Here is an 18,315-nt window from a genome sequence, read left to right on the forward strand (position 1 = left end):
CCTTCATACAAGACAGTTGAGATCTACCCTTCATATGACAACAGTTGAGAGCTAGCCTTCATGCAGGCACAGAGCTACTTAGCCTTCATACAGCGCAGTCGGAACCCAGCCTTCATACAGCACAGTTGGAACGTAGTCGAGACATCGCAGAAGTCGAGTGATACCACAAGCGATAATAACTGTATTGTGTGTAAGAGTGTGTATCCAATAAAGATTTGCTGAATCCGAGACCCATGTGAATTTATTTGTCGTGTGACATACCCAACATATGACAATATTTAGGCCAAACCAGTTTATGTGCCATATTCACAGAACAAAGTTCTTTTTTATATTAGAGTTCAAATTAATTCTTCCTTGCATTCACCCTAACACTGGCCAATGAGGTAATCCAAATCACAAGAACTCATTCAGAAACTCTCCAAAAATAAGAATGCACATCTCCATCTTAGTTTTATATTCTACTGTATGTAATAATTAGATTTGTTAATTCATATTTCATATTAAACTAACAAATTTTGATACAAGTAACAACTATAATAAAATGAAATTTTCTGGACAAGAAAACCATTTAATGATAGACTTCAAAATCATCACACACAGCTGACATACTTGACAGTTTTACCACAAAATGATTAAATAACAAAGATACAGTAAACACTTTTAAGGTCCTCAGTGTTGGTAACATCAATGTTAATGATGAATTTCGGAAACGCTACTATAGAAATGTCAAAAACATCAAGAATATTTGCCTCAGTGCAAGGTTCATTCTCCTACAAAATGACCAGATTTAAAATCTGGGGCCATTCCCAGCAGCACAGCTGATATACCTTAAAACGCTTCCATTTCTTTTCCTACATTTATATCACACCAGTTCAAATACATGGTTCTGTTTTTGCTACTGTTTCCATTCTAAATTACCGACATCAACATTGGAATTCTGCCAGTGATATTAACGGATGTTAATACTGAATGGTAACTCACATCACTGTATACCTGTGGTGGTTGATGGGATATATCCTGGTGTTCTCTAAGTGTACTGGGCATGTCTCGACAGAACCATTTCTTTGCCTTCATCTGCTGAAGCACTCCGTCCTGCTCTACTGCTGTGTCAGCTACTGATGCCCTGATCACCCCTTGGTCAGAACTTGAGATCTTTGATTGCTTGAGGAAGATCTGGAAGCTTCATGTCTTTTATTTGCTGTGGGATGTTCATGTTCTTAACTGCTGACACAGCTCTTGCAGGAGCTGCTGCAATTCCAGCCTGCCATCACACCAAAAATACTATATGAACAATTTTTCAATGCATGTAATATGACTACGACCACCTCTGTGGTCTAGTGGTCAGAGTTCCTGGCTACAGATCAAGAGGTCCTGGGTTCGATTGCCGGCGCTACCAGATTTTCTGAGAGGCAATGGGTCTGGAACGGGGTCCACTAAGCCTCGTGAGGATACCTGTGGAGCTATTTCAAGGAAAGAGCAGCTCCAGTCTAGAAAACCGAGATTAACGGCCATGGGGACCCGTTGCACTGACCATGCAACACCCTCTACCTGAAGAAATTGGCACTAACTTCGCCGACAAGCGACGGTCGCTAAGTCAGTATAGTTCTCTTGTGGACTACAGGCCATGGAGTTTGTTTTGTTTATGTAATATGACAATTTAAAATACACGAAGAAGCAGTTATAAATAAGTTAGAAGAGGAAGGCATATCATAATTCTGGCATGTCTGCTAACTTTAGGTTAACTAGAAAACCATAAGACATATAGAAAACATGTACTGGGCATAAAACATGGATTCATCTCCACTGCTTTTGTTGCAGACACTTTTCACTGAGATTTATGTGAGAGTTAAAACACGAGATGCATGTAGAATCATGCTGTCTTCATGTAAAATGTCTACTATTGTTACCCAAATTTAAGCAAATTAGAACAGACCACCAAATTTTAAACTCCCAAATATTAGATTTAATAAATATTTGCTCTACAATTTTCAAGTTGTTTCATGCAGGCAAACATACAGACAGACAGAAAATTATTAACAGCTGCTCTACAGGAATAGGAATACACCTAACAGAAGTTTTACATTCACAAGGTTACACAAATCACACAGCATACACACTTATAAAACTTTCAAATGCAATCAATTAGTAAAAAAAAATGTTGCAAAGCTTTGTTCTGTACAGTAAACAAAAGGTTAATCCAAAGTATTACTATTTTAGAGGATGATGTTGATTTTAGCATAGGTATAAGGTGATTGCCAGTCACGGTAGCTAAGCTGTCTAAGGCATGTGCTGTCTTCGCTCGCTGGGAAGCTGGGATCATGGGTTCGAAACACACACAAGGCATGGATGTTTGGTGTGTGTATGCGTTTATTCTGTGTTTAGGTACAGGCCTTGTGATGAGTCCTACTGTCTGTAAAATTTTCAATGAAAATGAGAAATCAGCACTATGCTCCAAAGTGGGAGTGAGGGGGGAAAAAATGAGGTTACTTACTTACAGTTTTACTTATCTAGGAATTATATACAAATTAAATTCTGAATGCAATGGATGTTTAAAGAAATCCATCTGCTTCAATTATACACTATAAAGTTAAAATAACACAACTATGGATTGGATGGACATTACCTGCACACAGGATCAGTAGCTGGAAATATATTCCAATAAGTAGTAACACACAGTCATTAAGGCACGATTCAGTACAATGGGGTTAGATTAAAAACACGTGATTGTTTTAGAAAACCGCCTGGCTGCGCCACAGCTCAAGCGGTTAGTCGCTGGCTTCTCACTGCGGCGGCCCGGGTTCGATCCCGGGTCTGGTCAAGTGGGATTTGTGGTGGACAAAGTGGCGCTGTGGCAGGTTTTCTCCGAGTACTTCGGTTTCCCCTGCCAATCTTCATTCCACCAACTGATCCACAATCACCCTCACCTATCATCTGGGGCTGGTACAATAGGCCACAAGTGGCTACAGTACAAAGGTCTTAGTCCCAAATCACTAGCAATAAAAAAGAAAAAAAATAGAAAACCACCTTCTTATGACCTCTCAAAATCTTTTAATTTGTGAGATTCCTTAGTACAGCTATTCCCTCAAAAACGTTCTTGAAATACATACACCTCCAGTTCAGAATGAACCTAATGTAGCAGCTGGTTGAACACTTCTCATTGCACAAGTCTGTAGCAGGGAAACAGACTTCACCATGCAGCATAGCCTCACCCAAAACATTTCAGTCCACCCCTCACAAAAAGAAGTATTAAAATTTGTGCTGAGTGTACAGAAAAGAATTTCCTTGAGAATTCTAGTGGGAAAATCTAATGAAAAATGTCTCTTCAAAGACAGAATAATATGGGATTATAATATTAAAATGGATCTTAAGAAAGTGAATGAGACTTAACTTTGTCAGAGTCCTGTCCAACAACACGATTTGCTATTGACTGTACTGAACCTTCAAAGTCTATTACCAGAGCATGAAATGCTTATATTAAATAAACGTGTATGTTGTATTGATAGAATATGTGAATTACACACAATTCAGATTAGCATAACGAAGCCAAAGAAGACAGCATAACTACTGGCAGCATCAGCAGGCAGGTGATGAAGCACTCTCCTAGAAGGCAGATACTGAGCGAAATTCACATTGCACAGCCAGCACAAAAAGGAACTAAACCACTTCTGACACAATGAAATTTATTGTGTGGTGCAAATTTATCTTTTTTCTGGTTTCCGAAGTCTTATGTAAAACTATAAGGAGGAGGAGATACAAGTAACAGGAGGCTGAAGGAAACTGCGTAAATTTGAAGCTTCATAATTTGCACTCCTCACCAAATATTATTAGCATGATAAAAATTAAGGACATGATGGGCAGGGCATATAGCATATTTGGAAGAGGAGAGAAATGCATACAAAATCTTTGTTGGAAAATGTGAAGAAGAGACCACTTCAAAGCACTAGGGATAGATGGGAGGATACTATTAAAAAGTGTATTAAAAAAAGAATTGAAAGGTGTAAACTTGACTCTTCTGGCTAAGGACACTGGCCACTGGTGGGGTCTTGTGGGCAAAGGTAATGGAGTAAAATGCTTTGAATTTCTGGACTAACTGAACATGTATTTACATCACAAAGACTCTGCTGGATTTAGTTACATTAGTTTAAGTTACGTATGAAACTTCTGAAGGACAGGTCATCTTGTCTGGTTTTTAATATTATACTGTATTTTAAAAGTGATGATCAAACTCCAGAAGTTCATTTCTGAGTGTGAATGATATATATATTTCAGATAATCCAAGAACTGCAGCTGACAATAGATGGAATTCATTCTTAATAGGTAAGAGGTAAAGATGACATGAAGACATGTAGGGGAGTGGCGGTACAGCTCCACCATTTTTGATCTTGGTACTGGACAGAGATGACTGGTTAGCTTCAAACCTTGGCTGCTTTCCCCCTAGGGAAATAGCCCCAGGTGCTCATTAAATAGGAGGCTGGGTGGGCCATGAAGCTGATATCGATGCTGTGGAAAAGTGAAACATCTCTTTCCCTTGTTGGGAATTGAATCCAAACCATCCAGCCCATAGTCTGTCACTATACCAAATGAGCTATCCCAGGTCTGCCAAGCGTTCTTACTTCCAGAGGGAAGTAAAAAGGTAAATTTTCCTCTGTGTTTAATTAGTTAATCGTGATGCCTTGAAGGCATATGGGGAGTGGAAGTACAGGTCCACCTTTCTAGACCTCGGAACTAGATGGAGACGAGTAGTCAGTTTCACGAACCTGCTTTTCCCTGGGGAAAAGCTCACAGTATCCATTGGATAGGAGACTGGGTGGGCCCCAGAGTTGTCTTGCACTGCTCAGAACTGAACCCAGACCATCCAGCCCATAGGCCATTTCTAAGGAGGAACTAAGGTTTTGTTACATAACATCTGAATAAAAAGACTGGAAATGTGTGGAGCATTATGTTTGTTTCTGCCCTGTTAGGTTGGTCCTTGTCAACATGGGAAAATTTTATAAGTTACTGCTTACTGAGTTTGAAAATGCCTGCTGGTCAGTCCTCCCAGTTACTATCCTTCCATGTGTTTCCTTAAGAACTTGCTTTGGTATGATGAAGGAATGATTTCTTTCAATCGTCAGGCAATCCATATGAGTAGTGCATATTTACAGTGTTTCTGATGGAACTTGCATGCTCACCTAGTCTTCTGTGAGACTCACGTTCTGCAGGTGCCAACATATTTTGAGACAAAAAGCCAAAATAACATGATGCCATGCAGTCATTATTTATCTGGTTCAGTTCCTTACTACACTGACTGAAAAGCACATGGGTTCAAACCTCTTAGAGGGTCATTGGGAAAAGAGACGTCGAACACGGCCATGACGTGGGATCCTCCCAGGAGCCATTTGGAGAGTCAAGGCTTCCAGAGGGCTCTGGAAATATAGCAAGGTCACATAAAGCAGAAGAGAAGAAGAAGAAACTAAGGGAAATGATCGGGTATATTGCATTAGTTGAGGGGGAAAATGCTTCATATCATGATAACAATAACCAGTCATGGACAGAAACACAGCATCTTGGATTTTATAGCAGACAGGATCTTTGAAATACAAGAGATAGCAATTCTTATTTTCAGCATTACAATTTTCTGGGATGCGACATCATGTAGTTTGGAAGATGGGTTTCTCCAAAATGTTGGTACTCATCTACCCAACTACATGATGTCACAGTCCAGTTGGTGGTATCCTTGATATTTGCAGCTGTGAGAACCTCAATTTCACAATTATTATTTTATTTATTGTTTCATTTAACAACAATGTCTGTAGCTCAGAATATGAAGTGTCCATGTAATTCTTGCTATAACCACTACCATTTCAGTTACTATAATGTCATCATATTAAAGCTCCAACAATTCAATGAGGTGCTCTGGCAGAAGGGCGTGATGGTCCTCTGTCTAGCTAGGCCACAGCAATATAGACTACTAGTACAACTGACATCACAAAATGTTTACATTTATGCAATGTAGTTCTTTTGTGGAAACAGAATAACCTTGAAATCTCTATCACCTGTCCAAGACATCTGAGAGATATCCAAAGAAAATATCAACCTTAACACAGATTTTAGCTAGTACTTCCTTTCAATAAAACACAAGTGTTCAATTCAGTCTTATCTTTCTGTCCACTAATGACAAAAGTAGGACTAGGACTAACCTTCATTTTCCTGATAATGACAACAGAAAGCATTTCCAGCACCTGCTATAATTTCATTATTTTCCATTTGTACCTTATTAGGCCAGGGGCACTATGCTACAAGCCGGAAGGTACCAGGATCGAATCCCAATGAGGTGGATTTTTTCAATTTATCTAAACCTTCCAGCCACACTATGGCCCTGGGGTCGACACATCCTCAAACAGAAATGAGTACCAGGAATTTTCCTGGGGGTAAAGGGCGGCAGGCGCACAAGGCTGACATCTTCACCGCCATCTGTGAGCCGATTGTCTAGAAAATGTGGGAATGTCAACATCTCACAGCCCTATGGGCCTGCACGGACTGTTACAGGGACAGCTTCACTTACTTTTTCTACTTATTTTATTAGGGCATAGGCTTGTTGATTCTGCTGGCAGTCTGTATCTCCATGGTCTGATTAAACAGGAGGAGCATTAGATGCTTCTGCCTGAGTCACTCAGCAATTTCTGGGAAGCTCTTAAGATGACTGCACTGTCTACACAGCTCTTTTATGGTTTATGTCATGACGCTGTGAGTATCTAGACTGTCAGATGGTAGGATGGCTATAAATAATGTGTCGGAAAGCATTTGGAAGGAAGTGGCATTGGCCTAACTAAAATACTATCCCAACCTGGAGGAACTGAGGAAAGCCATTAGAAAATCTTGGCTGGCATAGTGGTTCCCAGCCAAGATTCAACATGTGCATTTCCTGAACACAAGTCTACAGCTACACACACTACACCAACCTATTCAGTCATACAGAGGTATAATGTTGCATGAAATAAAAGAAATTCATTAACAGTTTTACTTCTCCCCACTCCTTCAGCATGATACAAACAGGTCTTGAATTGTGAAATCATGTAAGTCAGACCATGTGAAGAAAACTACACAACAGTGGAAAGATGTACTCCATGGAGTATATGTATTCTCCAAATGCATTCATTATTTTGCATGTCTCATTGGTCTTTTGATGTCCATTTATGCTGTACAATTTAAGATATATTTTCGATATTTCATTAAACATCTGATATGATGTGTAAGGTTTCACAAGGACAGTTATGACCTAGTTTGGATTCGAACTTGGGGCCTCCCAAATGTATGACAGAAGTGTTACTACCTGAACCAGCTTCCTTGGATTTCAGTTGTGGAACTGAAACTCACCATTTGATTCAATGATACTGTGACATAATGGTTGAAAGCTGCAATAGCAACATGAGATGAGGAAGCCATTTCTATGTAATGGTTGGTAAACAATGACTATGATGTGGTGTTTTCATTACGATCCATTCTGAGGTTATGTAATGAGGATCAATGAGGCAAGTCAGTTTGTGGCAGTCATGAGACAGTTATGAGATGGTAGACAGCTGACAAGGATGTGAGCATGTAAGTTAAAGAATCTTCACTGTTAGGAACCATTACCAAGTAAGGACTAGTGAAGACTAGGAGACTGTTATAGTTATTTGTAATTATGAGTTATAAGCCTTCAATAAATCAAATTATCAATCCAAACCCCATGTCTAGTTACTAACATGTGACAATATGTAACTTCTGCACTGGAAACAGCATTGCTAAATAATCTAAGATTATTATATTATAGCAATTATAATGCTACTGATTTCAAAGCCTACATAGATATATGAAGCTCCAGAAGTATGAACTCCTGTACCAGGCGCAAAAAATGTGTTTAAAACTTGGTCTTTTTCATCCATGATACGTATGTAATGGCCGTCTTGTAGTGCATTCAATTTCATATGTTGGTTCTTACTACATGTTTCTGCAACACAGTGCCATCTTCAGGTTCATTATTTACGCTAAGCTATTACATTGTTTGCCATCTTGTGTCTTTCATAAAATTATTTAGAAAGTACATTATTCGTCAACTATAATAAAATTTGTATATACTAAAACTTGTTAAGATTATTCATCTATATGTCTAAATTCAAACACGCATATAGTATGGTTCATCCACTATGGGAGTCGTTTCTGTGTGTACTGTGTCTGTGATGTGTCCTTCCTTTTTGGCTGCGAGCATTGTAATCTTTTGTTGGTCTTTTTGATGAGATATAAAATTTGTTCTCTTACTGTGACAAGCTTAAACCTGACAATCAACTTTCAAGCTGAGGACCATTCATTTTCAACATGCCACTGTGTGGACTGCTTATTAACATTTCAAATGAGCTGATTTTTATAAGTAAAAAAAATGGAGCCTTCATGCAATATAAATACAGTAAGAATGCGTGGAAGTTACCATGCAGAATGTTTCATGGATGAAAACTTTCAAGCTTGATATTGGATACTGATTTGTATTCCATGCCATGACATTTCTGCATCCTGACCTGCTTGTTTGAAGTGCCTAAACAATGCAATGTACTGTGAATTCTCAATTATTTACCATCTAATCAACTGGAATTCTCATCCAACTGGGAAGCATTTCAAAGAGAATATACTATGTTCAAAGGTTATTCAAAGACATATTTGTGATCTGCATACATTTGGCCATCATGCAATAGTTCTCCAGCTGCCTTTAGCGGCTCTACGTTTTGTCCCTTCTCACGCACATGACATTACAGTAGAGGCTAGTTCATTTTGTGGTCATGTTCCAGCATATGTATCCAAAATCTTGCAACCATAATCTACCATGTTGCCTAGGATGACATTCATGCAAGAGCTAGAGGAAAAACATTTTGTCCTGACTCTGTATTGGGTTTCTGTACGAGTTTTTCTCATGCAACCAGCAAAATCATGTGACTGATAAACCCCATTCCCTCTACGTGCCAGATAATAGGTGGTTTATTGTAAAGGCAAAATACACTCAATTAGCATTGCGATGACTGTAGGAAAGGCTTAACAGTTAGACTCTGATACCTTTATCATGAAGATTACATTTTATGTAGTTTAAGGTAAACAAGAAAAAGTAAAGCTATCCCTGTAACAGGCCATGAAGACCCATAGGGTTGTGAGACGTCTAGGCTCCCACATTTTCCCTAGATAATCAGCTCACATATGGTGGTAAGGTTGTCAGCCTTACGCACCGGCCACCATTTAACCCCATGAAGATTCCTGGTATTCATTTATGTTAGAGGCTGAGTGTGGCTCGATGGATTAGGTAAATTGAAAAAATCCAATGACCTCATCAGGAATCTAATCCGTGACCTCCAGCTTGTAGCATAGTGCTTCAAGCAACTATGCTACCATGTGCCCCAATTTTATGTAGTTTAATAAGACAAATTGTTATTTATTTGTGTGTTACTCTCTGATGACATCAGCGTCTAGTCCATATATCATTTATGAAGAAGGAACCAGAAAGGGTGTGGAAGAACGTGGTTGTGGCCCAGTCACAGTACTATCCAAACATTTGCCTGGAGGGACTGAGGATAACCATGAAAAATCTCAGTCAGGATAGCTGGTGTCTCGGGTGAGATTTGAACCCAGCAGCTTCTGAATACAAATTTAGGGTGTTACCACCACACAAACCAACTTGATACATCCTGTTATTAGTATGTTCTGAACAGCAGCTTCTAAGAGCAGCATGGCTACATGCAGCACAGTTCACACATGGCCTACCTCAGGATCAAGCAAAAGTTGTGACAATATACTAGCACTAATAAGACATGAACAGTTCTGCATAAAACATTCAGATGCTTTTACACACTACAACTCTTGTTTTATGACATGCAGCAGCAGATTTTGTTACTTTATAGATTCAATAAAATAGCAGCTGAGATGGAACTACACATGATATGAACTGTATTCTACAATGGCGTTGCACTGTTTCAGAAAAGCAATTTGGTACAACACAGCCTGAATCGTGGATGAACACACACAACCCTTCCTTGCTCTTTGGTTCACGAAATTTATTCAAATTGATAGACAGAGGCTAGCAAAACTGACAACCGTGGAAGTGGAAGCCTTTGGTTTTAGAAACAGAGAAGAATAGAATATAAAATGTCAAATCTGAGATTCATAAGCATTAGAAGATGAGACAACCGTGAGAAAATAGGAAGAGAGAGCTTTTCATTGTCACTGATGCTGATTGACACAGATTCAGAGACGGTGATTTGCTTATTAATATTTTCTTTACAAGCCTCTGTGGTCTAGTGGTCAGAGTTCCTGTCTACAGATCCAGAGGTCCCAGGTTTTATTCCCGGCGCTACCAGTTTTTCTGTGAAGTAGTGGGTCTGGAACGGGGTCCACTCAGCCTTGTGAGGATAATTGGGGAGCTATTTCAAGGAAACAGTGAGTCTAGAAACCTGAGATTAACGGCCGTAGGGATCCATTGTGCTGACCACGTGACACCCTCTATCTGCAAAAGCTGGCACTAACTCCGCTGACAAGTGGTGGTCAATCGGTCGGTATAATTTGCTTTTGGACTACAGGTCAAGGAGTTTTTTTTGTATTTTCTTTACAAGTCAACAGCTGATTAGTACCCTTAAATTTACAATCATAGCAGAAAGAGACTGCAAGTCTGTTCCTAAGTTACAACTTGTAATCTCTTGGAGCAACTTTAGGAAACAAAATTATTAGGTGGAACAGGCTCTTGTGAACATTTTAATGAACCTCCATGTTCCATTAAAAGTTGGGAATTCCTTAGGTGGGTGAGCAATTGCTGGTTTTCAAAAAGGGCTCAACTTCATAGATATATACAGATAGCAAGTTCTAATTTAAAACCCCATTTATAATTTAATTATAACACCTTAAATTCCTGATCTAAAACAGTTTTGACACAAACAATAAGGCTCTCTGAAGTATATACATTGTTATTTTGAAAAAATTAACAGCCCCACAGAAAGTTATAGCACCTACAGCATTAATCTAACAAGCAACTAGCACATTTTAAACTTCAGAGATGCTTAACAAAAGCACCTTCGGTAATTCCGTCATCCCACATTTGGCAAGGTTTCTTGTTCAGTTTGTAAGGATGGAATGCAGACATGCTCTTTGGCATAATTCCACAGAGAAAATCAGTTGGGATTGGCTGTGGAGATACAGGGGTCATAATTAATTTACTTTCCAGTAACTGTTTTATCTTAAGCATCCCATGAAATATATCCTTAAATTAAATCACTTGTGAAATTAGAAAAGAAAACTTTCTGACTTACTCTTTTAGTTGACACTAATATAAACTTTGATTGTCAAAAATGAATTGATTAAAGGATTTTCATCTGTCCATCTTTATAAAATTGGAATGATGACAGATGAAAAAGATAACTTGTGCAGGACAACTAGCTGTTTTAAATAATGTATATTTTATAAATACAAACCACTCCGTCCAACGTGACATATAAGTTTTTACTACATGAAAACTTATCTCCCTTACATGTTTCGGTCGTTATTGACAGTCTTCAGAGGGAACATCATTACGAACTGGAAACTACCATCACAATAGGTGTTTTGATTTAAAATACATACACTTATATTCTATAATGCACAGTAGGCATAAAGTCGAACATTTCACAATCACAGCAGCTACCTGGTATTGTAAACTTTTTAAAAGTTTCTGATGTTAATTTAAAAAACCTTTATTGTCACTAGTTAACATTTTTTAAACTACGTAGGTTCGTGTCCGTACTCCTATCGTCCTTCTTGCATGGGGCAGATTTTCTGCCACCTGTCTATCTTGATGAGGAGGTTCTTGATGTCGTCCAGGGTTTGCTCGTGGCTTGCTGTGTTGTTTTCACTCATCATCAAGAAACTTTTAAAAACTTTATAATACCAGGAAGCTGCTTTGATTGTGAAATGTTCAACTTTATGCGTAGTGTGCATTATAGTATGTGTGTATGTACTTTAAATCAAAACACCTATTGTGATGGTAGTTTCCAGTTCGTAATGATGTTCCCTCTGAAGACTGTCAATAACGACCGAAACATGTAAGGGAGATAAGTTTTCATGTAGTAAAAACTTATATGTCACATTGGACGGAGTGGTTTGTATTTATAAAAGTTAGTGTGACGGACCAGAATGAAACAAATCAAATTTAACGTATATTTTATTTGTAATATACCTATATACACAACGTTAAAAGAATAAGTAACATAAAGTGTAACAAAACATTACCTCTTGTTTCTCGAGTTTATTCTGATCTTCAATCCGTGTCAGAATTTCTGTCATGTTTGTTTCTAAAACCATGCCACCCATAACAAGTTCATTCAATATGTAATGGACCTAAGAAATGAATCAAGAATTATGTTTACAGATCTATGGCAATTGTTTAAAAATTCAGAATAGTATTTTCGTACATTATATTGTATTACAAAATGATGATTGTAAACTTACCTTATCAACATGGAAGATGAGATCAAGTTCACATACATTCTCAAAACATTTATCCAATGTTTCAACAAACACTTGAATTAAGTCAAGGATTCCAAGTTCCGATTCGGAAGAATCGACGCAAAATACGAAATATAATGTAGCATAATGACGATATATTAATTTATAATCTGAACCTCCAATCAAACTGCAAGAAACATTTAGCAATCAAAATATTGTTCAAATATTTATATTAAAATTTAAAAGAAAAGCATCAGTGACTTACCTGCCTCCTTCAAGGAAATTGCACACATTATCATCACGTTTGGAAACCAACTGGAATGTTTCTTTAATAATTTGTTGTTGCATATCTTCATTCTGCAGAAAATTAAGAGTTTTAAATACGGTTCGTACATAAAATAAATCTGACTATATGAACATACAAATAACCAGCAATTCAATTACAACCACTTAAAACGACTGAAAACTGCAACTTTATGATTTAAGACCCCAATTATAACCATAAATGTGTGAAATGACACATACACAGCTCCAATTGTACTTACAAAATATTGATAAAACTTAGACATTCTGGGTTTTCCATGGTTATTAAACACAAGAATGGCTTTAATCATATTCTTTATTTACTGAATGTGAGTTAACACTACAAATTAACAAGGCTGTAATAAAACATGAGCTACGTTAACCCACTAAATACAATCACAAATCCACAATTTTGATGACGGACCACTACTTCTGGCCTTTCGAATGCAATGCAATGTTGGCTCGACTGATCTGCGGGGATGACAGGGATTGCGTGTTGGCACCGCACGTATGTGTCAATGTCAGTTCAGTAGCTGATTGTAATCTGTAATATTGGTGCTACTGACTCATGGACGGCCGCCTGCTGTCTGTTGTTTTCGGTAGCGTAAATGCTTGTGTAGCAGTGTTTGCTAAAAGTTTATGTGCTGTTTCACGTGTATAGTATCGAGCGTATTGAGCGACAGACAGCGAGTGATCACTAAGAACAGCAGTTTGCAGGTTGTTAACTATTGCCTCTCCCATCATCATGAATGCAAACATATTTCATGAAATGGAGATAGAAAGAAAGCGTTTTTGCCTGGAAAACGAAAACAGTGGGGTGAGTGATGCAGTGGATTCCCAAGAAGAAGGTAGGAGAATGAGCCGTCGAAAAAAGGCCAAAGTTGAGTACCGGAAGATGGAAGAGAAATATAATCAACTGTTGGATGAGGAAGACGCATCTGAAAAGTCCAAAGTTGGTGGGATAGGCATATCTGAAAAGAAACCCACCCCGGAATCGCAGTTGGGAGATCAAATTTCAGCAGTTCCAGATTTACCTTTAAACAGTTCAATTAAATTGGACAAAGATGAACCAGATTTTGATAATGATGATCCAACAGGCCTCGAAGGTGCTTCATTTCAAAGCAGGTTGCCCTTTGAAAAGCTGACAGCCAAAGAAGCATCTTCCTTTCCTGATATATCACAAGGTCCACCACAAATACAGAAAGTGTTCTTACACATTAGAAACAGACTATTACAATTATGGCTGGAGAATCCAAAACAACAGTTAGTGTTTGAAGATGCCTTTCCACAAATTGAACCACCATATAACAGTGATGAGCCTTTGGCTATGCGAGTGCATGCTTTTTTGGAAAGGTATGGTTACATTAACTTTGGTATATTCAAGAGGCTTAAATGTATTCCTGCAAAGAAACTTGGAAAAGTTATTGTGGTTGGAGCAGGCATTGCTGGACTAGCAGCTGCACAGCAGTTGAACCAGTTTGGGATGGAAGTAGTAGTTCTGGAAGCAAGGGATCGAGTTGGTGGCCGTATTGCTACATTTCGTAAAGGCAGTTATGTTGCAGATTTAGGTGCAATGGTTGTTACAGGCTTAGGAGGTAATCCAGTAACTGTTCTGTCAAGGCAGATTAATATGGAATTGCATAAGATAAAGCAGAAATGTCCTCTTTATGAATCAAATGGAAACACTGTACCAAAAGACAAGGATGAAATGGTGGAAAGGGAATTCAATCGTCTTTTGGAGGCTACAAGCTACTTATCACACCAGCTTGACCTGAATCATGCTGGTGGAAAACCTGTTTCACTTGGACAAGCACTAGAATGGGTAATAAAATTACAGGAAAAGAATGTGAAGGAAAAGCAGGTTCAACACTGGAAAACTGTGATAGCTGTACAAGAGAAACTGAAAACAAATCAACACAACATGTTGACCTTAAAAGAGAGAATTGAAGAATTAAACAAACAGTACAAGGAACTGTGTGAGACTAAGGGCTTGAGAGATATTACCCAGGAATTTGTTATGCGTTCCAAACTAAGGGATCTAAACAATGCATGCCATGAATGGGACCAGTTCCTGGAGCAACAAAAAGAAATTGAAGACAAATTACATGAATTAGACGCATCACCTCCAAGTGATGTTTACCTGTCATCACGAGATCGCCAGATTTTAGACTGGCATTTTGCAAACTTGGAATTTGCTAATGCTACACCTCTGACGAATCTGTCTCTAAAGCACTGGGACCAAGATGATGATTTTGAATTTACAGGCAGCCATTTAACAGTCAGGAATGGATATTCTTGTGTTCCCGTTGCACTTTCTGAAGGGCTTGACATTAAACTAAACACTGCCGTGAGACAGATCCGGTATGGTCTGAATGGAGTGGAGGTACTGACGACCAATTCTCGCAATAATAGCAACCCCATCACTTACAAAGGTGATGTAGTGTTATGTACATTACCACTGGGTATCCTCAAACAGTCAGTTGCATCCAATACACAGGGTGTCAATAATGTTGTGCAATTTGTCCCTCCATTGCCAGACTGGAAGGTCTCAGCTATCCAGCGCCTTGGTTTTGGAAGTCTGAACAAAGTAGTGCTTTGCTTTGATCGTATTTTCTGGGATGCCAGCACTAATTTGTTTGGTCATGTAGGCAGCACAACTGCAAGTAGGGGAGAGCTATTTCTATTTTGGAACTTATATCGTGCTCCGGTCCTTCTTGCATTAGTGGCAGGCGAGGCTGCTGCCATCATGGAAAATGTCAGCGATGATGTCATAGTGGGTCGCTGTATTGCTGTTCTGAAGGGTATATTTGGCAACGGGGCTGTGCCACAGCCCAAAGAGACTGTAGTGACCCGCTGGAGAACTGATCCATGGGCCCGTGGTTCTTATTCCTTTGTGGCAGTTGGATCCTCAGGTGGCGATTATGACATGCTGGCCACGCCCGTGGCTCCACCAACCACATCTGGACAAGGTGTGAAATGTAGACTCTTCTTTGCAGGTGAACATACCATCAGGAATTATCCTGCAACAGTGCATGGTGCGTTCCTTAGTGGCCTTCATGAGGGTGCGCATATTGCTGATGAATATTTGGGAAGTCCGTATGCTCCACCGCAACAGCCACCTATAGCAACTGCTCGAGTTCCATCCACAGGAACATCTCAGTAAATGGCACAAAAGGTTATAAACTGACTGTTGTGTTCTGTGTAGTTGAAGTGTCTGAGGATCTTGTAGACAGAAAATTGACATAAAAAAATATTTTTTTAATGTGCGTGATGATTTTGTGTTTCTTCTGATGGATATTTTTTTTATGCAAATATAACATTTTTATACACTGATGCTCAGTATTAAAATAATAATGTAAACATTTTAAGTTGCTTACAATATCAGATATGAGTTGGGGGCACACAGTAGCGTAGCTGGTTGATGCACTATGCTACAAACCGGAAGATCATGGGTTTGATTCCTGATGAAGTCACTAGATTTTTCAATTGCTCTAATCCTTCCAGCCACATTATGGCCATGGAGTTGACTCAGCTTCTAACAGAAATGAGTACAAGGAATCTTCCAGAGGGTAAAGAGCACCCAGTGCATAAGGCCGACAACCTGACCGCCGTCTGTAAACTAACTGTCCAGAAAATATGGGAGCCTCAATGTCTCACAAACCTATGGCCCTCTACAGCCTGTTAAGAATAGCTTTACAATTTACCTACTGGATATGTTACATAGTTTGGGATTCATATCACATACTCCTACATATGTAGACCATTTTATAGTGTGAGACCAAATATTTCTCATTCCCTTCTGTAGATATGTCCGTCAATTTACTACTGCTTCCGTGAAATCTGACATTTATTGACCTATATCTTACTTGCCGAATTAAACTATGCAAAACTACACATCTTTAATTTTACATCAAAATGCAGGAATACTAACCACTTGCAATGTATGGTAATTAGTACATTATGTGACGTGCACAGTAGAATGAAATTTAAGGATCAATCTTTTTGTGACAGTGCAGTTTATTAATTCAGCTTTTACTGTATTTACGATTATATGATCATCCTGTATTGTAGATACAAATTTAAACATGTAAGTCATGATCTATGCAGGATTTGTTCTCTCAGCAGTGGTTAAGAAGAGTAGTCCATTGAAAGTCAATTGAAATTTTGGAGAAACATGTCACCTCCATCTTCATGGTCAAAGAATAAGATACCAGCATGGAAGCAGATGGCAAACAGAGCCTGCTTTCTCACTGGTATCTTGCTCGGCTTATTCTTCACCCCTGAAGATGGGGGCGATATGTTCCTCGGAATTCTTGGTTGACTTTGAATAGGCCACATGGTGTTATAGCCCAGAAGATAAGTTACTTTCATGATGTATATAGTTTTTCTAAGGATTATTTTTAAATGTAGTCTCTTATATTTCAGCTGTAACATGTTCTTTAGGGCAGCAATCCCATGTGTACTAAAATTTAATAATTTTTTATACATATGTAACTTTTGAAGTATAATAAAAAACATGTGAAATGCAGAATTAGAGTTGACTAAACAGGGCACAATCTACAAAGATACCTTCAAATAACTAAAAGAAATCCTTTGATTATGTGGTAGGACTCGTATATGGAGAGGACAGGATCAGGCAGTAGTTGCAAAAAGCTGTACCATTACAAGACAAGGAACAGCACAGAAAAGTGTTCCATGAGTTAGAGTCCATATACCATGCATGACAAACTAAGCAGTCACAGGAACTGTGTTTCTTTATTGTCATTTTATCACTGCTTCACTTTATGATGTCATCAGCTGGGATGGTGCGGTCGGTAGAGCGACTGGCTACAGGCTGGACGACCGAGGGGTCGGAGTTCGGGTCCCGGTGGGAGCAAGAATTTTCTTGTCTCCAAGTCCTCCAGACTGGCTATGGGGTCCACCCAACCTCTTATTCAATGGGTACCGCGGGCTCTTTCCACGGGGGTAGAGCAGTCGGGGCGTGAAGCTGACCACTCATCTCCAACTAGTGCCGAGGTCAAGAAAACGTGGAGCTATACATCCACTCCCCATACACCTTCATGGCATCGTGCTTAATTAGTTAAGCACAGGGACAGCTTTACCTTTATCAGCGTCTGGCATGAGGTGTGTCAAGTTTAATCTCCAGTGCTGCTCCATGCTTACTTCCAGGGTACCAATGGTACAAGCATTACTGAATTAAATTACTTATTATCTCACATATTTTATATTATTTACTACCATGATGGTGTGAATATCAAATACATTGCTTTATGCATTTAACTATATATTGTTGCCTAGCAAAATAGCAGTGGGACAGACTGCTTAATGCATATGTTCTCTTAGAATCTATCAGACAGAGAGGAAAGAGGTTTTATATCACAGATTCTTATGTTTAAGGACAGTCTGATGAATGTCATAGTGAATTATGACTTATTAACACCTTTTCAGTGGTGCTGAAGAGAAAGAAGCTGCAAGAATAGCTCAGATGCTATACCAACTAGGCTACATGCTAGATAACTAATGAACAGTGATTCAATTCCTAGTGGG

The 18,315-nt window shown here is 38.8% G+C and overlaps 2 protein-coding genes across 3 annotated transcripts; one reads left to right on the forward strand and one right to left on the reverse strand.

Moving 5' to 3' along the window:
- Nucleotides 1–992: 992 nt before the first annotated feature.
- On the reverse strand, nt 993–13,239 carry LOC111864368 (AP-3 complex subunit sigma-1). Of its 2 annotated transcripts, XM_033751411.1 has the most exons (6): nt 13,011–13,239; nt 12,731–12,822; nt 12,469–12,652; nt 12,250–12,357; nt 5,311–5,405; nt 1,189–1,261 (listed from the first exon to the last, which is right to left on the reverse strand). In XM_033751411.1, the coding sequence occupies exons 1-5, from the start codon at nt 13,077–13,079 to the stop codon at nt 5,322–5,324; spliced, it is 537 nt and encodes a 178-aa protein (XP_033607302.1). In that variant the 5' UTR covers nt 13,080–13,239; the 3' UTR covers nt 1,189–1,261; nt 5,311–5,321. The 2 variants fall into 2 exon arrangements, with proteins under 2 accessions (XP_023707346.1, XP_033607302.1); XM_023851578.2 differs by lacking the exon at nt 5,311–5,405 and having other exon boundaries at nt 993–1,261.
- A 73-nt stretch (nt 13,240–13,312) lies between these two features.
- On the forward strand, nt 13,313–16,236 carry LOC111864370 (lysine-specific histone demethylase 1A). The gene has a single exon (XM_023851580.2). It carries the CDS (start codon nt 13,514–13,516, stop codon nt 15,929–15,931), a length of 2,418 nt encoding a protein of 805 aa, XP_023707348.1. The 5' UTR covers nt 13,313–13,513; the 3' UTR covers nt 15,932–16,236.
- The last annotated feature ends 2,079 nt before the right edge of the window (nt 16,237–18,315 follow it).

Source organism: Cryptotermes secundus, unplaced genomic scaffold (assembly GCF_002891405.2).
Source record: "Cryptotermes secundus unplaced genomic scaffold, Csec_1.0 scaffold346, whole genome shotgun sequence".
Lineage (NCBI taxonomy): Eukaryota > Metazoa > Arthropoda > Insecta > Blattodea > Kalotermitidae > Cryptotermes > Cryptotermes secundus.